The sequence below is a fragment of the Microtus oregoni genome, unplaced genomic scaffold (genome assembly GCF_018167655.1).
Source record: "Microtus oregoni isolate MIOR12 unplaced genomic scaffold, Mior012 000085F_ref0000168, whole genome shotgun sequence".
Taxonomy (NCBI): domain Eukaryota; kingdom Metazoa; phylum Chordata; class Mammalia; order Rodentia; family Cricetidae; genus Microtus; species Microtus oregoni.
Window position 1 is genome coordinate 1,228,203 of NW_024544551.1, and position 22,379 is coordinate 1,250,581.

At 35.9% G+C, this 22,379-nt stretch overlaps 1 protein-coding gene across 4 annotated transcripts in view; it reads left to right on the top strand.

Annotated features, from left to right (window-relative positions):
- The window catches only part of LOC121441937 (dmX-like protein 1), a 143,667-nt gene that overhangs the window by 24,878 nt on the left and 96,410 nt on the right, over nucleotides 1–22,379 (top strand). For all 4 annotated transcript variants that reach the window (XM_041643338.1, XM_041643339.1, XM_041643340.1 and 1 more), the window contains exons 8-15: nucleotides 2,326–2,515; nucleotides 4,816–4,984; nucleotides 14,828–15,040; nucleotides 16,138–16,391; nucleotides 16,502–17,186; nucleotides 17,277–17,398; nucleotides 21,521–21,610; nucleotides 21,689–21,791. In XM_041643338.1, the coding sequence (XP_041499272.1) occupies nucleotides 2,326–2,515; nucleotides 4,816–4,984; nucleotides 14,828–15,040; nucleotides 16,138–16,391; nucleotides 16,502–17,186; nucleotides 17,277–17,398; nucleotides 21,521–21,610; nucleotides 21,689–21,791 (1,826 nt within the window). The remainder of the gene's footprint in view (nucleotides 1–2,325; nucleotides 2,516–4,815; nucleotides 4,985–14,827; nucleotides 15,041–16,137; nucleotides 16,392–16,501; nucleotides 17,187–17,276; nucleotides 17,399–21,520; nucleotides 21,611–21,688; nucleotides 21,792–22,379) is intronic.

The following is a 22,379-nucleotide window of genomic DNA, read 5'->3' on the forward strand; positions in this document are numbered from 1 at the left end:
GGCAAAGTTGAACACAAAGATACTGTTGGATTGAGAAAGAACAGTAGACATGCTTGTGTAGTGAACGTATACTTCACTATTTAAAAAGTGATGACTATAGAGCAGGTTGGGAGGTTTGGTGATACCCTGCAGGAACCTCCAAACATTGGTTGAAGATAACAGGTTGCAGAACCATCTTAGCTTCTGATTTCATCAGTATAAATCAGATGTTGAAGAGCTTTCTGTGAGGTTAGACATTGTTTGCTGCTGATTTTATGTGATGTGTCAGCTTTGTATCAATGTTAGACCAGTGGTTCTCAGCCTATGTGTCAGGGTTGAATGGCCCTTTTACAGAGGACACCCAGGACCATAGGAAAACACAAATATTTACATTATATTTATATTATGATTCATAATAGTAGCAAAATTGTAGTAATGATGTAGCAACGAAAATAATTTTATGGTTTGTGGTTAATACAACATGAGGAACTGTATTAAAGGGTTTCAGCATTAGGAGGTTGAGAGCCACTGTGATAGGCCATCAAGGATATAACAAATGTAAAAGAAATGAGGAAGGAGAGCTCCAACCAATTTCATGAGGTACTTAGAGGACACTGCAACTAAGAAAGAAGCAAGGGAGACCCTACCAAAGAAATGTGTATATAATTTCTATATCATATATATGTATGTATGTATATGTATATATATGTATACACACCTTAACCTAACCCCAATCCTAACCAGTTGTTTATATAATCTAGATATTGACTAGCTATCTTGAGGATTATCTGCCAGTTTTTTATATTGACTAGATATCTTGAGAAGTCAGTTGAAGCTGTACACACACTAAGATCATTACTCTCACCTGTGTTTGATTTGTGACCTTTCTGACTTGTTTTGTTTCTCTTAAATTCTTTCACTTCATCTGATTGCCATCTAGCTCACCCTAAAGTTACTACTTTCTACTCTTCCTTTGTAGATGTTTCTACTCTGCTAGTTACTTATTGACAATATGAACCTTGAACTTTTGGTATTGTCTCTTGAACCTTTGACTTTTGGTATTGTCTTTTGATTTATTTTCTTCTTGATATATTTGCTTATTTTTTAGTTTCATTACTATGGTTTATATATATGAACACATAAGATAGAGGATTTAGGTATAGGCAAGGGAGAGAATAAAGGAAATGGAAAGGAATGGATGCATTTTGGTTATAAGGTATGAGAAGCAAGAAGTCCAGGAAGAAATAAAGAGGGAGGTAAGGGGTAAGACAGGGAAGAAGAAAAGAAAATGTGGCCTAGAGAGGCTGAGAGTGATGTCAGAGGACAGAGAAAGGGAAGAATGGAGAAGTCATGAAGAAGAGGAATGCAAAAGAATAGAAAGAAAGATGGGTGAGAGTGTCCGACAGGGAGAAAGGTGAGAAAATGGATTAGGGAAGTTCAGGTTGACAAGGTAATCATGGCAAACATGGTTTTTGCTGCATTTTTCTTTTGTGCTACTTGTCTTTAATCATATAAAGATGGATGATAAGGTGATTACTATAGAATATTTGATTTCGCCCCCCTTAGCTTTTTTCCCTTTTGTTCTTGGTTTGCTGCCCACTCTCAGCCCCTCTTTTACTTTCATTTGCTAAACTCTCTGATAGGAGATTTCTTTGTGATAATGACTATATATGCTTTTATTTTGAGACTGCCATAAGAGAAAATAACCAAAAGTTCAGAATTACCGAGGATGGATTTGGTTTGTGCAAGTCTGTCATGAATTTTCTTGCACATCACTGCTTTGGACTTAGGCAGGCAGGAAGAGGATGAGGATACTGTATGGTTACATCAGCTTCTTAATGACTTTGTGCTTTGCAGAAAGTAAAACTTGAGCATTATGAAATAGTTAAAATAATGGTCATTCACTGAATAAATAGGAAACGTTTTGGGGTTTTTTTGTTTGTTTTGTTTTGTTTTTAAGAGACACGGTTTCTATGTGGAACTTGCCCTGGAACTCACTCTGTAGACCAGGCAGGTCTTGAACTCTCAGATCCTCCTGCCTCTGCCTCCTGAGTGCTGGGATTAAAGGTATATGCCACCACTGCCTGACTCATTTTTTTTTTAAGATTTTATACATATGGATGGAGGCTAGAAGAGGGTGTTGGATTCCCTGGAACTGGAGTTAACTGGACTTAATTAGTGCTAGAAATCAAACCGTGGTTCACGACAGGAGCAGCCACCTAACTGTTGAGCATATCTCTGGCTTTTACTTGGTTATGTGTTTAAGTATGTATAGAAACACTGCAGAATGTTTATGATGCATTGTTATGTAATTAGTATTGTCTCTAAAATATTTTTATTCCTCAGGGCTTCTGTATGTAATGTACTGTTGACTTGCTGTAAAGATAATGTATGTCGTCTTTGGGTAGAAACATTTTTACCAAATGACTGCTTGCTATATGGCGGTGATTACAACCACTGGTGTGAACCAATTAATTTAACAAATAACTTCAAGAGAAATGCTTCCAGTAAAGACCGAGTTCAAAGCGCTCTAGAAGTAAGTGTTTTCATTATTTTGTGTGTTTCTACAGATTTTAAAATCTTTAATATTTTTTCTTTCAGCTATATAGTAATATAAGAAGTAGTATACCTTAGGAAATCAATTATCAGCAATGTTCCTTTTATCTTCTTAAGAAAATACACTTAAGTTGTTTTTTGGTTTTTGTTTGGTTTTGTTTTTCGAGACAGGGTTTCTCTGTGTAACAGTCCTAGCTGTCCTGGAACTAGCTCTTGTAAACCAGACTGGCCTGGAACTCCCAGAGATCCACCTGCCTCTGCCTCCTGAGTGCTGAGATTAAAGGCATGCACCACCACTGCCTGGACTCTTAAATATTTTTTATAACACATAAATGGTCTTTAATTATGTGATTAATCTTAGTTTAACTAAACCAAAATGATAGTAACAGTTGACTTAACGAATGTAAAGTCTGAGCATGCAAAGATTTGATTATAAATTTTATTTTCTCTTAGCGTTCATGGTAGATTTGTTCACTGTATTCTGCTGTACCCTTTGTTATTTTCAGACCCACCAGAGCACGAGTGTTCATTTTACAAGCATTGACAGTAAAAGTCAATGTTTGATGTTTGGGCTAATTGAATATAGAACACATTTTGCTCTTTGGATATGAAGTTTTACACTGTAGTTCCAGGATGCTATCAGTCTCATGCCAGTCATCCTGTCTCAGTGTTCTGGGATTATAGTGTGAGTCTATTTCTGATTGAAAATGGAATAAAAATATTGACTCTTAGTGATTTTTTCCCCTTTCCTTTTCATTTCCTTTCTTTTTTTCCTCTTCTCCCAAATGTTTTCTCTGTGTAACCCTGGCTGTCTTGAAACTCCCTCTGTAGACAAGACTGACTTGGAACTCAGAGATCTGCCTGCCTCTGTCTCCCAAATTCTGGGATTAAAAGTGTCCATTAACACACCTAGCTTTTTACTGCTCCCCCCCCCCCCGCCCGCTCTCCCCCACACAGGGTTTCTCTCTATCTTTGGAGCCTATCCAGGAACTAGTTCTTGTATATCAGGCTGGTCTCAAACTCACAGCAATTTGCCTGCTTCTACATCCCCAGTGCTGGGATTGAAGGCATGTGCCACCACCACCCGGCACTGTTTTCTTAGTATTAAAGCATAAAGTGTCTAGAAAATTTTTTTTTTTAATTTGTATGGGTATTGGACATGTCCTAGTTAGGGTTTCTATTGCTGTGAAGTAGCACCGTGATCATGGTAACTCATATAAAGGAAAACATTTAGTTGGGGTGGCTTACTGTTTTGAGAGGTTTCGTTCATTATCATCGTGGTGGGACATGACTGTGTATGGGCAGGCATTGTGCTGAAGAAGGAACTGAGAGTCCCACATCTTGATCCTTATATAGGCCCCAGTAAGCTTATGGAGGCTATTTACATTTAAATTACCACAGAGCAACTTTTTTTTTCTTTTGATATTTTGAGACAGGGTCTCAATATGTAGATTTGGCTGTCTTGGAACTCATTGTTTAGACCAGGATAGACTCAAAGCCTCAGAATCCGCCTGCCTCCTCCTCAAGAGTACTTGGGATTAAAAGCATCCACCATGATGCCCAGCTGAACAACTATTTTTTAATGGCTCAGAATCTAATTAAACTGTATTGTATATTAAACAATAGAATGGCTTTGTGTAATAAGTACATTATAAAGTATTAGACTAGGAATCTTTGCTCTACTTTGCATCTTACTAGCTAGATAGCCTTAGGTTCTACGTGAACTATTTTATGTTATAAAATACTAAAATAGCAGTGTTTAAGCTGGATACCACACAAGATCAGATACAAACCAGATAACCTTGTACATGATGGTAATAACATTCACTACTTTGTAATTACAGAGAGTAAGCTGTGGAGAAATCTGTACACAGACAACATCTTGGTTGTATTTTGTTTTACTTTCGGAGACAAGGTCTCATTCTATAGCATTGGCAGGCTCACTATAGACCAGGCTAGCCTAGAACTCAGTCAGAGGTCTTCCTGCTTCTCTCCTAGGTGTTAAGATTTAGGTGTCTACCATTATGCCCACCCTATTAGTTTTTGGAGTGTTTTGTTAATTGGCTGGTTGGTTTTTATTTTTTTTTACTTTTAAGTTCTGGAAGTTGATTTTAGATGTTGAAAAACAAATGTGAAAAGAGTAGGTCAGATACGTATTCTTCAACATTCAAATTTGTGTGCAAAGAGGTTTTTTTACATATGAATTTACATAAAATAACATATATGCCATTCTGACAGTCATAATGTGGCAGTCATTTTACTTTGTTTTAATTTATACAGGTAAATCTGAAACCTTTCCGTAGAGGTCGGAGGAGATCACTTGCTCTTGTAGCACATACTGGCTATCTGCCTCATCAGCAGGATCCTCACCATGTCCACAGGAACACACCTCTACATCCTAATGCACTTTGTCACTTTCATATTGCAGCCAGCATCAATCCAGCCACAGGTAATTGACTCGGTAGTGAAATATGAATTATTAGACTAGCAAAGCCACATAATCTCAATCTACCTATGAATTTAATTATTTACCACTTGACTAAATATTTTCTTTTTTTTGTTGTTTTTTTTTTTGATTAAATATTTTCTGTGAATATGAAAATCAGGAGCCACAGCTGAGGGACTTGAAGTAGTATGTCAAAATATTTTTTTAATAAAATGAAAGGTAATATTTGCACATAATTAATACCACCTTTATAGAAGGAGGACAGTAAATGACTTTTTACTTTAGTCCATTTCCCTAGAATGAAACTACAGTTTTTTTTATATATCTTATAGAATTTGGCCCCTCTCCCTTTTCCCTGTCTTTTTAGATACAGTCTCATCATATAACCAAGTATGGCTTTGATAGTATAGAATATTATTTTTTTAATTGATATTTATTGAGCTCTACATTTTTCTCTGTTCTCCTTTTTTCCCCCCTCCTCCCTTCAGTCTTCCCCCAGGGTTCCCATCTTGTCTTTTTCTACTTCCTACTTCCCATGTAGATTAGATCTATGTAAGTCTCTCAGTGTTCTCATTGTTGTCTGTTTTCTGGGATTGTGTTTTGTAAGCTGCTTTCTTTGCTTTATCTTTAAAAATCACCCATGAGTGAGTACATCTGATAATTGTCTTTCTGTGTCTGTGTTACCTCACTCAAAATAATGTTTTCTAGCTCCATCCATTTTCCTGCAAAATTCAAGCTGTCTTTATATTTTTCTGCTGTGTAGTGCTCTATTGTGTAAATGTACCACATTTTCCTTATCCATTCTTCGGTCGAGGGGCATTTAGGTTGTTTCTTGGTTCTGGCTATGACAAACAAAGCTGCTATAAACATAGTTGAGCACATGTCCTTGTGGCACGATTGAGTATCCTTTGGTTATATACCCAAAAGTGGTATTACTGGGTCTCGAGGAAGGTTGTTTTCTAGTTTTCTGAGGGATCGCCACACTAATATCCAAAGGGGTTGTACCAGCTTACATTCCCACCAGCAATACAGAAGTGTTCCCTTTTCCCTGTAACCTCTCCAGCATAAGTTGTCATCAGTGTTTTTGATCTTGATCATTCTTTTGTAAGATGGAATCTCAGAGTTGTTTTGATTTGTATTTCTCTGATGACTAAGGATCTTGAACATTTCCTTAAATGCCTTTCAACCGTTTTAGATTCCTCTATTTAGATCTGTACTTCATTTTTTTTTTTACTGGATTATGTATTCTTTTGGTGTCCAATGTCTTGAGTTCATTGTATATTTTGGAGATCAGACTATAGAATATTCTTAAGCATCAGTTAAACATAACCAATTTCCATGGAGCTAGAAATAGCAGTATTGTACTTTTCAAGGAAATTTAGCAATCACATTATCAGTTAATTACTTGAATAGAATTTTTCCCACCAGAATGAGCTCTGCTAAGTCAAAGCATAGAGGTACTTTTCGTAGGATTAAAAATTACTTTTGATCATGGCATTTATTTGGTTGACAGTACTCCTAGTTGTAAAAGTATCCGCGAGCCAAGAAAATATCAATATCAGTATATTTATCTTCATTAAAATATTACTTCAGTTTTGGAATGACCACCTTTATCAAATACATTTATTGACTGTTTATAAATACAATTACCTATAAGGTCAGTGACATAATTTTGAAGGCCCCTGTTGAGTGAGGAACAGTATTAGATACTCAATGATATGAATGAGGTCCTTGGTTTGATTGCATTACCTCAAAAAATGAAATAAATTAAAAAATCAGCAATATTACAAGAATTAAAGAAAACTTGATTTCTCATATTAATGAAAAAAGCCTAAGAAATTATTGATATAAAAACTCTCAGTTCAAGTATGGCATCTCTTTGACATGCTTTCAATAAAGACAATTAAAACTTTCTTTAGATTGTAAATCACCAAGAGAAATTGTAGTGGCATTTCAATTGTATTTTAATAAATAAAGACTGCCTGAAGATCTGAGAGTGAAACAGTCCCACTAGTCAGCCTTACATACCAGGTGATGGTAACCTACACCTTTAATTGCAGTAGCCACAATGACATACTTTTCATCCCAGTATGGAAATCGTGTGGTGCATGCCTTTAATTCCAACACCAGAGCGGAATACAAGATGGAGGGAAGACAGCTCTCAGACACAGTTTACTACTGGGATTCCAGGAGTCAGGATCGCCATTTCAGACTGAGGTTGAAGAAAGAGCCAGTGGCTGGCTGTTTTACTTTTGGGATCTTCAGTTTGAACCCCAATTTCTGACTCTGAGTTTTTATTAATCATGCTTCATTTGGTACCCAAAGTTTTGGGGTACAAATTCATGTGGATTCCGACTCCATGCCTACCAGGACCAGCTCAGAAAGTCCACAGCCTAAGGTCTCCCATCCCTGCCTGCCTGACTTGATTTCACCTACTAAGTGGTTTTACCCAATTTGCACTCACTTCCCGCTACCCCCTCTGCTTTCCTTGCCACATGGCAACTTGCTCAACTTCTGGTTTGTGTTCCCAGATAAAAATTTGCTGAAATCTCCTAATAAATTTCAATAAATTTGAAAGTTATGATGGCAGACTGTATCACCATCCAGGAATTTAATAACTTTTGCTTATATTATAGATGATATTCTGCAAGTCTTATATGGTTTTTCTTATGCATCTGTTTTTCTAATATTGGGACTTAGCTTCATTTTTCGTATTATATCTTTATAAAAATGGTTTGATAACAGAGCTAAGACTGAGGCACTTTTAGAAATGATACAGTCTTTATGGACTAATAATGAACAGCTAGCTGACAGGGTTTATACCATTGAAAATCAAAAGTTACCTGAAAAAATTAATACCATTGAAAAGGATAACATTAATTTGACAGAAAAAAAATTCAATCCATGTCAAAGGATGCTGAAAATTTATCTGAAAGAATTCATACTGTTGAATTTGACAATCAAAATCAGTTAAAAAGTTATGTAGCTTAGCAGATAAAATATCTCTCTAGGAAAGCACTCTGCAAGCCATCCAAATAATAACCAAGGATGAGAAGTTATCATTAATGGAAAATTTTCATACCTTGGAATCATACGTGCAGATTGAGAACCAGAGGTTATTTGAGTCGATGAAATCATTAGAAAAATTCACAGGTCAAGAGATTCAGTCTTTACAAAAGACAGTGGTAAAAATATTTGAAACGAGTGAAGAAATTATCGCAACTGATGAGCGTGGGCTGGAGGTACAAGGATAGGATTTAGCCTCACCAGTATGTGTCAGAATCAGAGATGACTTACCAAGGATTCTAGCTACCCACCCTGTAATCTCCTCTGACAAACCATCCATTACTAAATACCCAAAAGGATTCAAAGGCTATAAATGGCAACCTATGGTATGAATGATCTAAAGGAAATTAAGCAAGCAGTGGTATTTTGAGGCTTACATTCACTATTTGTTAGGGAGATGGTGAAACTTATTGCTTCAAGCAATAAGGCTACATGACTGGCTTCAATCACTTTCATTGGTCCTGGAAGACAGGTCACAACTACTTTAAAAATGCTATTGGAGAAAAGAAGCAAAAATTTTAAAACACCAGGGAAAAAATAAAAGGATTTGAGGCTTCAAGATCAAATTCTTGGCGAAGATACTTATGCTGATTCACAGAAATATGATCTTTATGATGACTACATCTTGTCCCTATGCCACACAGCAGCTTTAAAGGCTTGAGACAGGATTCAAGAATCAGGAAAAAGAATTGAACCTTAAACAAGGCCAAAGAGAACCTTTTAGTGATTTTTTACAAGCATTTAACTAAGGCTGTACAGACCCAGAAGGAGTAACAGACCCAGAAACTAGACAAGTACTTATTGAATCTCTGAATTTTGAAAATGCAAACTTAGAATGCAAAAGGATACTTGGACCTTTAAAGGTTAGATCAGCACCAGTGGATGAATGGATCCTGCACACAATGAATGTTGAGACATTTGATGATTATGAGGCTTGGATCTGAGAAGCAACTTCCAGTGGTATGAGGAGACATTAAAATACCAAATGTTTTAATTGTGGTAGAATAGGACATCTGAGTAGAGATTGGAGTCAAGGCATTCCTAGGAATGATGTCTCTTCTGGGAAATAAAAAAAAAATGGTCTCAACCTTCTGGATTATGTAGATGTGGCAAAGGTTGACATTGGACCAATGAATGTTGATTGACAAAAGACAAGGTAGCCTTGTACAATTGGGAAACTCCTTACAGGGGGCTTCTGGAGGCCCCCGGGTAAAATGTGGTCCAGTCATTCCCAGTCACTGTGGAGGACATGTCTCACCAGGAAAATCAAAAAATTCAGTGCCTGCTGTAAAAAAAAAAATCATATTGTTCTGGATAGTGGATTAAATGTGGAGGATGAATCAAAAATTCCAATAAGAAATAGGACACATGTATTTTGGCAGACTTCTATAAATGATCAATGACCAAAGTTAAGAATGCGAATAAATAGCATTGTAATTGAGGGATTACTGAATATGGGTGCAGATGTGACTATTATTATTCCAGAATCTTGGCATCCAAATTGGCCTTTTCAAGAGGCAGGTGTTCAATTCCTGGGAATTGGAACCCTGTCTCAAGTGAAACAAAGCACAAGATGGATTGAATGCATAGGGCCAGAATGACAGAGAGGAAGGCTGAGGCCATATGTGGCTAATAACACAGTGAATTTGTGGGGTCATAACCTGCTGCAGCAATGGAATACCAAGATTAACATGCCTGCAGTCACAGAAATGCATATTTCTGGGAAGGATATTATAAAGTATTATTAAAAACGGTCACCAGCCATTCAAGCTGTACAAGAACACAAAACAACTAGCAAACCTTTAGAGGTACCAAAGGCCCTACCTTTGAAATGGTTAACTGAGGAACCAATATGAGTTAATCAATGGTCTTTAACAGAAGAGAAACTGCAGACTTTAGAACAGCTGGTACAGGAGCAGCTAGATGCTCACCATATTAAAGAATCAACCAGCCCTTGGAATTCTCCTGTATTTGTTGTTCAAAAGAAATCTGGTAAATGGAGAATAGTGACAGATCTAAGAGCTGTCACCAAGGTAATTCAACCTATTGACCCTCTACAGTCTGGAATTCTTTTGCCTTCCCTATTACCTAAAGGATGGCCTCTTAAAGTTATTGATTTAAAAGATTGGTTTTTTTTCACTATATCTTTACAAGGAAAGGATAGAGAAAAATTTGTTTTCATGCCTAATTTTAATATTCCTCAGTCTGCTTGGAGAGATCAATGAGCTGACCTCCCACAGGGAATGCTTAATAGCCCCACCCTATGCCAATACTTTGTAATTCAGGCATTGTAAATAATATATAAACAGTTTCCTAAATCTATAATTTACCATTACATGGATGACATTTTGCTATCTGATTCAAATCTAGATACTTTAGAAAGAATGTTTGAAAAAGTAAAATTTTTTGAGTAAATGTGGATTACAAATTGTTCGTGAAAAAATACGAAGCCCCTCAAAAAAAGTACAAAGAGGAGATTCTGTCAATTATCTAGGTTATAATAGGTTTATAGAAAATTAGAACACAAAAGGCACAAATTAGGAAAGAATGGTTGTAAACTCTTAATGACTTTCAACAATTATCTGGAGACATTTCCAGTCTAAAATCCGCTGGTGGCATAACACCTGACCTAATAATTCATTTAAACAAAACCTAAAATGGTGAATTGACAGCTGAAGCTGAGAAAGAATTAACTGTGGTTGAAGAGATATCACAGGAGGCACATGTAGATTGGGAGAATCCAAATCTTAATTGTATTCTAGTCATATTGCCTTCCAGAATTTCCCCAAAAGGAATTTCAATGCAGAGGGCAAATATTAAATTAGAATGGATCTTTTACTATCTAAACCAAGTAAAAAAATTACAAACTTATGTGGAAAAGGTCTCTGAATTATTTATAAAAGAAAAATTGAGACTTTGTCAACTAGTAGGAATAGACCCAGCAGAGTTTATAGTTCCTTTTAATACTGATGAAATTAAATTATGGGAAGACAGTGAACCCTGGCAAAGAGTTTGTGCTAATTTTTTAGGAGAGATTAATAGCAATTTTCCCAGAAACAATAAAATTAACTTTATAAAGAAAACTACTTGTATTCTTCTTTGCATTGAGTGTGACACACTAACAACTGGAGCCCATACATTCTATGCTTTTTTTTCTTGTTTTTTTTTTTTTTTCCTCTAAGAAAGGGTTTCTCTAAGTAGCTTTGGTGCTTATCCTTGAACTCACCCTATATTCCAGGCTGGCCTTGAATTCACAGAGATCCACCTGTCTCTGCCTCCTGAGTGCTGGGATTAAAAGCATGTGCCACCACTACTTGGCTCATTCTATACTTTTTAAAAGCAACATTAGTTTTAAATGTTTTACATTGGTTTTACTTTTGTATCTTGTACACAAATTTTGTATATTGATACATGCTTGATTAATTTTGTTAAAATAATTTTACATACATTTCTAATCTTGTTCAAGCTCATTTAACAAATTTCAGCTCATTTAACAATGTAATTGAATTCCTAGTCCTTGAAAATTATTATTATCAACTGTTTAGGATAATTAAGAAATATAGTTAGTAGTTAATCACCTAGTATAATCAATCTTGTAGTAACATTAGGTGTGTTTTCAAGGTCAGACAAAGATGTAATTTAGATAGATATGTCATCTTCAAACACTTCAGAGATCTATAGGATATGGCATTTAAGATGTTTTAATAACCTAAGTTGTTCTTTTTTATGACAATGAGTCATTTGCTCCTGGCAGCACCAATATAGTTCAGAGAAGATAATGGACATCGGTAAAACTCCACATGAATTTACTTTCTCTGTGGCAGAAGTAAGCCACTAGGCAAGAAAATGCCCCTGCCTCACCTACTGACTTTATGCTATCATAATTAGATAAGCAGGACACAAAATATCCTGCTTCATAGTCTATCAAATATGCTAGAACTGTAGCCAAATATGGGTGCCTGAACGATGCAGAGGAATTTTGGATGGCCATTCAAGCAGTCAGCTATTTCTGTCATTACTCACATTTTTTGGAAGTCACTTGCTTGCATTTCCTGTTTCCTTATTTAGTATTATTTCCGTCTTTGGTCTGTGAGGGAGTTAAAGATTAGATAGCATTAGTTAGAGTTTACCAGACACAGAAAGCAAGTTATAATAAAAAATAAATTAGGTATAAGACTTTGGACTCACCAAGAGAAGACAGATAATGAAATGTTTCTTCTGAATTTGTCAAATACAAATGGACTAGACATTGCTCATGTATTTATTGCCTGTATATATTATATAGTCACAGTACTTATTGCATATAGTTTTCTTATATTATTTATAGCCCTTTTTTTTAGACAAAAAGGGGAAATGTAGTGGTGTTTCAATTGTATTTTAATAAGTAAAGTCTGCCTGAAGATGTGAATGTAAAACAGTCCCACTGGTCAGCCTTACAGACGGGTTATGGTAACATACACCTTTAATCCCAGTAACCACAATGACACACACCTTTAATCCCAGTAGCTACACTAGTTGTCGTAGAAATCAGGTGATGTATGCCTTTAATCCTAGTGTTGCACATTTTAATTCCAGCTCTAGAGAGAATAACAAACGGGGAGGGGGTGTGGTGGTGGGGGGCAACTCTCAGATGCAGTTTCTTTCAGAGATTCCAGGATGCAGGATCACCATTTCAGACCAAAGTCGAGGTAAGAGCCAGTGGCTGGCTGTTTTATTTTTGGGATCTTTAGGTTGAACCCCAATTTTTTACCCTAAGTTTTTATTAATCGTCCTTCAGAAAACTGGTGCTGTGAATAAGAATGGCTCCACAGGGTCATATTGGAATGTTTCAGCACCAGGGAAGGCACTGTTTGAAAGGATTGGAAGGATTAGGTGTGTCACTGTTGGAGGAAATGTGTCACTGGAGGTAGACTTTAAGGTTTGAAAAGGTCTTGCCATCCCAGACTTTCTCTACAGAACAGGATGTAGAACTCTCAGCTACTTCTCCAGTTCCAATCTGCCTGCCTACATGCTACCATGCTCCCTGTAATAATGATAATGTTCTAACCTCTGAAACTAAGCAAGACCCCAGTTAAAATGCTTTCTCTTATAAAAGATGTCTTGGTTATGTTTTCTATTCATAGCAATAGAAAATAGACTAAGCCAAAAACATAGAGCATGTCAAAGCATAATATTCCTGTTAGTGTGGGCTATATGGAGAATTCTTTGTAGATTTGATTTGTTGGATTAATGTTCCTAGATGCTATGTTTTTGAAAATACAGGTCTAGTCTTATTTCCTCTTCTCTCCCCTCTTCTATCTCTCTCTGGGTTTTTTGTTTTTGTTTGGTTTTTTGACACAGGGTTTCTCTGTGTAGCTCTGGCTTTTCTGGAACTGGCTGTCATAGACTAGGCTGGCCTCGAACTCACAGATATCTACCTTCTTCTGCCTCCTGAGTGCTGGGATTAAAGGCATGCACCACCACCGCCCAGTTTCCTCTTTGGTTTTTGAGACTGGGTTTCTCTGTTCAGCAGCTCTGGCTATCCTGAAGCAATCTCTGTAGGCCAGGCTGGGCTCAAACTCACAGAGGCCTGCCTCTGACTCCTAAATGCTAAGGTTAAAAGGCGTGTGCCACCACTGCACTGCTTAGATTGAGTTTCCTACTGTTTTTTACCTATAGCCATAAAAGAGGAGTTTGTAACATGTTCTCTTATATTTCTAGTCCTTATATCTTCATGAAAGTTTGTTATAAAAAATAACATGTTCTTTGAGTGTGCTGTTGATGCAAAAATGCTTAAACTTTCTTAATATTTTGGTAAAAGTCAGCAATATTATCTCTTATGACAACAGCAATGCTTAATGTCAATTGACAATGTAATACAAAAGGTTTTGTATTCTCGTCTGGATTGGTGTAAACCAAAAATGAAAAACTTTTTTCATAACTTCTTGGAGAAAAGTACCCTTTCAGTCCCTGACTCTACCCAGGAATAAAGAGATTGGTAATTAATTCAGCTGTTCAGGGCATTTAGTAGCTTACTCTATACCATTGTCAAACCTGGAGATAATTTTAGGAATTGGAGGGAAAGCAGCACTGAACACAGCTGTCATCCTTCTCTCTTGAAGTCTGTAACCAAATAAATATAAGTAAATATATAATTAAAATGATTATGTTAATGGATGTATAGGTATAACCAGGAGCTCTTGCATTGGAGGTATTAGAACTTGCCTCTGGTGGTAGAATGAAGGGAATGATTCTTTCATGTATCATTTATCAAATAGTATTGTTTTCACTTCTATATTAACTACAGATAAATCGAACAGAGTATTCAATTGATTTTTAAAGATCTTTTATCATGAAAAAAGTCCTCCCCGTCCCCCGGTCCCTTAGTAGTTCCTAACAACTGGTTATTTGAATTTAGCACACGTATCAAAAAGTTAAAAGTTAACATCCACTTATTAGAAAAAACGTGTAGTATTTGCCCTTTGTGGAGTGGATTATATCACTCAGAATGATTTTCCAGCTTTATACATTTACCTGCAAATTTACCTTTTTATTAAACAGTTGAATAATATTCTTTTGTGTAAATATACCACATTTTTCATTATCCCTTTGTCAGCTGATGGCCATCTAGGCTGTTTCCAATTTCTGACTATAAAAAAATAACTCTTAAGTTAAATTTAAAAGTAGTTAAATGTTTCTCAAATAAATGGTAAGTATTATGTCCGTAATGAAAATAGAACGTGTAAATGTTATTCTGTTACAGTTGTTCAAAATTTAAATTTTGTGATTTTTTCTTTATAGACATTCCACTTCTTCCATCTATTACATCTTTAAGTTTAAGTGAAAATGAAGAGAAGTGTGGACCTTTTGTGGTACACTGGTTAAACAATAAAGAGCTGCATTTTACATTGTCCATGGAAGTCTTCTTACAGCAACTTAGAAAAAGTTTTGAACAGCCTTCATCTGAGGCCAGTGTAGAAGATTCTATTCAGGCAGATATAAAATCTGATGAAGGTAAAGATTTAAGAAGGATGAAATTTTATATTTTCAGCCATAAATATTTTTCATATAAGGATAAAATTACATATTGTAAGATAATCTTCAAAATTGTTCTGACTTAGTGTAAATGTGGATTAGTTCATTTAATAACTTTGTGTGGATGCTCTTGCTCATGTCACTTTTTTTCAGAGCTTTCTGTTCTTTTGGATTTATCAGCCACTAAGTCTTTGTTGCTTTATGAACTATTTGCAGAATCATGACATCAAATACATAGTCTCATATGCTACACAACCTGAATCTGCAGTTCATATATAGTTGATCTATATATACATGAGCATTGAGAAACACTGTATGTAGGAAGATGGCAATTATGCTTAACACTGTACCAATAACACCACACAGCATTGTATTTAGGGTCTTAGACCCCCTTTGTTCATCCTACCATTGAAAGTGGAGAAGGAAAAAAAGGCAGGGTGATGATAGACTGTTTCTCTGCCTTGGCTCAGCATTGACACATACCACTTCCACTCTGATTGCATTGACAAGAAACAATCACAGAGCCCTATGTGGTCTCATTTTCAAACTTATTTATAATTTATAAGTCTTTGCTTATTTTTCATTTCAATCTGATAAAAGGTTTTAATTGCCTCTTTAAAATAATTCTCCATATTCCTAATCCAGGAGTTGAGGAGAGGGCCTAGAGCTTGGATTTTGAAAGAAGTAAAGAAATCCATGTTTGGGGCTGGAGAGATGGCTCAGTGGTTAAGAGCATTGCCTGCTCTTCCAAAGGTCCTGAGTTCAATTCCCAGCAACCACATGGTGGCTCACAACCATCTGTAATGAGGTCTGGAGCCCTCTTCTGGCCTGCAGGCAGACACACATGTAGACAAAATATTATATACATAATAAATAAATATAAAAAAAAGAAATCCATGTTTGTATATGTTAACAGCCCTGGAAGCTGCCTGATAACTAGGTTTACTTTGTTGCCTTATTTCTTGTTAATATAGAAAATATGGCTTCTCGCTTTGGATTTATTTAGAAAATTCTGTCTTAATTTGTAGTGATAAATTTATTGTATTTACTTGGTTCATGAGCTCTTTTGCTTTTAGAAATGGATGATGATGTTGATGATTTAAAAATAAATCATGAGAAAAAGGATTTGGGTGAAGATAAAATGTTAACAAACTCAAGTATTACACCAATATCGTCAGCTGCCATCGATCATCAGATTGAAGTGCTTCTGTCTGAATGGAGTAAAAATGCAGACATGCTTTTCAGTATTCATCCCATGGATGGTTCTTTACTAGTTTGGCATGTAGATTGGCTGGATGAGTACCAGCCTGGTATGTTTCGTCAAGTACAGGTATTGTTTGTTAATCGTCTATGATGAGTTACTTCTTTTTTTGTGTGAAAACTTTTTGTGATATGTTTTTATGTAATTATATTTTCTAATGTTTACTTTCTTAATTCTAGGTGTCCTTTGTTTCCAGAATACCTGTAGCTTTCCCCACAGGTGATGCAAACTCTCTCTGTAAGAGCATAGTTATGTATGCCTGTACAAAGAATGTTGACTTGGCTATTCAACATGGAAAACAGAAACCTTCTGGCCTCACTCGTTCCACATCAATGCTTATCTCATCTGGTCACAGTAAATCATCGAACAGTTTAAAATTAAGTATTTTTACTCCTAATGTTATGATGATTTCAAAGCATGCTGATGGATCTTTGAATCAGTGGCTGGTTAGTTTTGCTGAGGAATCTGCTTTTTCTACAGTTCTTAGTATTTCTCACAAATCCAGATATTGTGGTCACCGTTTTCATCTTAATGATTTAGCTTGCCACTCAGTATTACCATTACTACTGACAACTTCACATCATAATGCATTAAGGACACCAAATGTGGGTAACCAAAAGCATGCTCATGACACTGTAAATACTGAAGACTGTTCCTTGACTCAGCAAAATAAAAACAATGTTGATATGGCATTTCAAGATCCCAATGCAATATATAGTGAGCTTATTCTTTGGAGGGTTGATCCAGTTGGGCCATTATCCTTTTCTGGAGGAGTATCTGAGCTGGCCCGGATTAATTCTCTTCATGTTTCTGCCTTTTCCAATGTGGCATGGCTCCCTACTCTTATACCCAGTTACTGTCTAGGTAAGCATACTATGATTTTATTTTAGTAATTTTATTTTCAGGCACTCTTGCTCAAAAGTTAAATTTTAAATGTTTATAAATACTTTCTAGGTGCATACTGCAACTCTCCTAGTGCATGCTTTGTAGCTAGTGATGGACAGTATCTGAGGTTATATGAAGCAGTTATTGATGCCAAGAAACTTTTATATGAGCTTTCCAACCCTGAAATTTCTGTAAGTACTAGTTTTATGATGTTTTTAGATACTTAATCTATACTTTCTTGGCGTGTGCTAGAACTGTGACCTATAATTCATGACAGATAAGTGTTTTCTTTTTTTAATATTTTTTTTCACATTCACTTATGTAGTGTTTTTAAGTTAAGCCCTTTCATCATTTTAGGTTTGATATTTAACTCTGGTTTGAGTACAATGTTAACATGCTGTGGTCCATTAGTTCAAATCCCAGCCCCTCTCTCTGACAAAAAAGAAAAGAAAGTCTATCTGTGTGTTTCTTTGCTCAGAAATAAATAGGGACTACCTTTTGTAGTAGAAGTTTTTGGTTTCTGTTTAGTTAAAGTGGAATTTCAGTGTTAAACATGAAAAGAAAATGGCCACAGCTTGGTTGCAACTCAGGCAAGTTTTTGGATGCCATTCACTGTGGAAGAGACCCTACTTCCGATTCCTATGTGTTCCAATTGTAAGCATTTGATAGCATATCATGTTTATTTGGTGTTTTTAAATACCTCCTGAGGTAGCCTTCAGGCTGTGCCTAAGCTTCCTGCTTAGGAGATTCTGGCTTAAGGAACTAACAGTTACTAGTTGTTTTAATGTTGTAAAGTAGTAGAGCCCTTGGTTTATTCTAATCTGCTTGATGCTAAGTTCTTTTTACAGTATAAATTTACAAAACACAGTGTTTTGCAAAGTATATGTATATATACATACACATTATTTAGTAAAGAAAGATATTTATTGAGGGCCTTTTGTTTATTAGATATTGTTTTACCTGCTGAGAATTTAGCTGTGAAAATCAAGCTGATACCACAAAGTTCATTGTAGTGAAGCAAGATATAGCTGGCTGAAGGGAACTAAATAAAAATGCATTCATTAACGAGTTCTGTGGAGAGAAACAATGTTGCAAAGGATGTAGGGAGTGTCCCTTAAGTTACTGTGTATGGAAAAACTTTATAAAGATTTAGAGGAGTAGAGTGATCTAGACATCTGTCTACAGGAAGCGTGATCCAAAAGGAAAGTTGACCTGTTCATGGACCCTGCAGCCAAAATATGTTGGTTATGTAAGAGCACACTAAGGAAATCATTGTGGATTAAAGTAATATAGAGTAGTCAGAAATTAAAACAGAAAGGTAACCTGCTCAGATCCTCTGAGGGCCTTATACTTTATCTCAGTAACTTGGACTTCTGCCTAATGACATAAAAACTATAGTGAGTCTTTCTCTGTCCCACCATCTAGCTCCCGAATAACCACACAGAGACTTCATTTAGTTATGAATGGTTTGGGCTTGTTTCTAACTAACTCTTATAACTTAAATTAACCCATATCTTTTAAATCTTTTAATTTTTTTTGTTTGTTATTAACATGACTGGGTTCCCATTAATTTGTAATGCCCATGTTGCTTCCTCTGTGTCTCACTGGCATCTTCATCTTTTCCCAGCATTCTCTCTTCCCCCAAATTCCTGCCTAGGTTTTGGCTATTTAGCTTTTTGTTAAGGCAATCACAGTGACATATCTTCACAGTGTAAAGGAATATTTCACAGCAAGAAACCATTGCAAGTTATGCCCATGTGAAAATTATTTTATGTAGGTTTTTTAAATAGGTCACTATGACAACTGTGATGCCACTATGTGTGAAAAAAGTAGAATGACTCCAAAGCTACAGAGAAACCCTGTCTCAAAAAAAGAAAAGAAAAGAAAAAAGTAGAATAAGAGAGACCAATTTAAAAAGTTATAACCCTAGTCTAGGAGAATGATATGGAGCCAAGAATGGTTATGAGGGTTAATGTTAGAAATGCTTAAAAATAGCTTGATTTTAAATGTATTTTGAAGGTATGTAGTTAGGATTGGACAGGATTTTAGATGTAAAGTAGCATTGCTATGGTTGAAATAAGGAAGAATGTACAGCTAGAAGGTTTGGAAGAATTGGGGGATTTAAGATTCCTCTTTTTACATACTTGTTTTGAGATGCCTGTTTGTCATCCAAGCAATCCAATAAAGTTACCTTTTGGATTTTGGAAGAATGTATGGACTGAACATATAAAATAAGCAGCTGAGGCCAGGTGTGGTGGCACATGCCTTTCTTGGGAGGGAGAGAAAGGTGGACCTCTGTGAATTCCTAGCCAATCTGGTCTATATAGTAAGTTCCTGAACAGCCAGGACTATGTAGAGAAACCCCCATTTCAAAACAGAACAAAAACATAACAATATTAAGGAGTACTGACAAATTTAAAGTTGCAGAGGTAGATGTAATTGTAGAAGAAGGGAATATAGTTAGAATAAGTAAATGATAGAAGTATTAAGTAGTTCATTGTATTATTAAAATATGTTTTATATGGTATTTTATAGAAGCTCAATGAATTATTCATAGGATCACTAGGATCAAATGCTATTGAAAGGTTAAATATGTGAGAAATAAGATGAACACTGAATTTCACAGTATGTAAGGATGTAAGTGGCTCAATAGGTCAGCATATTTGGACTAAGGATTTTACTCAGTGGGCAGAGTGTTTACTACACAAGCCTGACCCAGAAACCACACAAAGCTGGGCACTGTAGTGCATACGTCTGTAAGAAACCTGCTAACCAATTAGTATGGTTTACAATAAGGTGGACGACAAGGCCTAACACCCAAGGTTGCCTTCCTACCTCCTTAGAGATACTGTGGCACATGAGTGTTGGCTCTCACTCACTGTCTCTCTGTCACTTTGTCTCTCCTCTTGTCTCCCCCTCACCTTTTGCATATATATATATATATATATATATATACACACACACACACACACACACACACACACACTCAACAGTTATAACAACAAAAAAATTGGAATGGTGGGAAAAGGAACTGGAGAGGTGAATCAGCAACTAATAGCACTTGTTGCTCTTCTGAGGACCCTAGTTTAGTTCCCAGTACTTGCAACATCACAATCACTTGAAGGTCTAGCTCCAGGGTATTCAACATTGCTGGTCCTCTGCAGATACCTGCAATCACACGCGCATACCCATACATACATAACACATAATTTTTAAAAATTTAATTCTTTTTTTTTTAAATCAGCCTATAGAAACAAGATGCTAACTTACATCATTAGCTAATATGGTCTACATTGTAAGTACCTTAAAATTAATGGTTTAACTCCTTTGAGTTGGTTGGTAGACCACTTGGTTTAGTTTAAGTAAGGCCCTGAGTTCTATTCTTGGTCCCAGTAACACACACACACACGCACGCGCACACACACACACACACACACACACACACACACACACACACACTACCTTGAAATTTAAGTGGAGTATTTATCAAAAAGAAAATATCCTTATGATGGCTAATAATAATCTTAGATAAGGGCTGTAGCTCGGTGAAAGATAGTATGTTAAACATGCACAGGGCCTTGGGTTTTATTCTCAGCATAACAACAAAACAAACATGTTACTCTGAAAGATTGATATTTTTAAAGCATTACTTAGAGTATATCCAGAAAGTTGAAAGCAGTCTTTCACTTTGTTTGGTATAAAATATTTTGTTGCCTAGTGTTGCCTTTTTTAACCCCTCTATACCTATTGAGCTGTAATTCTACTCATTTCTGTGTAATTTCTACTAAGGTAAAATCCTATAATGTTTATGGTTGAGAGAAACTAGTGATATTTTGTTTGTATTTTAACAAATAAAGCTTGCCTCAAGATCAGAGTGCAGAGCTAAGCCACTAGAAGTTAGGGAGTGGTGGAATATACCAGCACTAGGGAAATGGATATAGGAGTGATATGGCTGGGTGGAGAGAGGAATATAAGGCCAGATAGACAGGAACTCATTGCAGCCTGAGATTTGGTGGTGACAGATGCTGTTTGGAGATGCAGTCTGAGGACAGGTTCACCCTTTCAGTCTGAGTATTTTGGAGAGGTAAAGGTCTCTCTAGTGACTGGCTGCACTGCTTCTCTGATCCTTCAGCTTTTACCTCCTAATATCTGACTCTGAGTTTTTATTATTAAGACCAACTAGAATTCATGCTACAAGAAAATATGTTAAATCTACTTGACTTTGTATTTATCTTTATTGTGGTTGAAATATTTCACATTTGTTTTTAGTTACTTTTGAATTTGTTTACTAAAGGAAATTTTTTTTTTAACAGAAATACGTTGGTGAAGTGTTTAACATTGTCAGTCAGCAGTCAACCGCCAGGCCAGGCTGCATTATTGCATTAGATCCCATTACCAAGCTTGTAAGTATTATTTTTCTGCTCTTTAGGATTAGGTAAATGACATATATGTCAATTTATATTGGTATTTATTTATCTCAGCATGGCAGAAAAACCCAGTTGCTTCATGTTTTTCAAGAAGATTTCATTTTGAATAACCTTGAGAAGAAAAGTCTGGGGAAAGAAAGCATTTTATTGGATCCAGGTAAGGAAAAATTTTGATGTAATGAGAAATATGCAGCTGATGTTACATAGTTTATAAAGATAAATTAATACATCTCAAGTTGTATATCAGGTTGATTTTTTTGCATCATAAATATTGTTATCTCTTCTGTCTATGAATGTGTGCATTTATTTATATGTATTACTAGTAGCCTAGGCTGGCCTTGAAATTCCCTGCTCAAGGTCTCCTGTTGCCTTAGCTTCCTGAATAGCTTGAATATAGACATATAGCCTTTCTTTTTAGCTTTTTACTCTTAACCAGGAAATAGACAAACAACACAAATCAAAGCAAATTGAATTTCCTCAATTTAAGCTACTTTCCTCTTAGTTCCTCCCTACTACCTGATCTCTTTCCTAGACTTTTTTTTTAAGCTGTCCTGGTGATTAGTCAAGCTAAGCTAGTGTTCTATGAGCCCTATCCCCAGCCCAGTTACCTATACTTTAAGTATACAATAATTGGAATCTGAGAGTAAGTGAGTGCTCTTTACATGGGTGTATTGATTTGAAAAATGTGGACACTTGACTTTGTGGAAGCCCATAATTTAAAGAAATAAGTATTTAAAATGGTAAT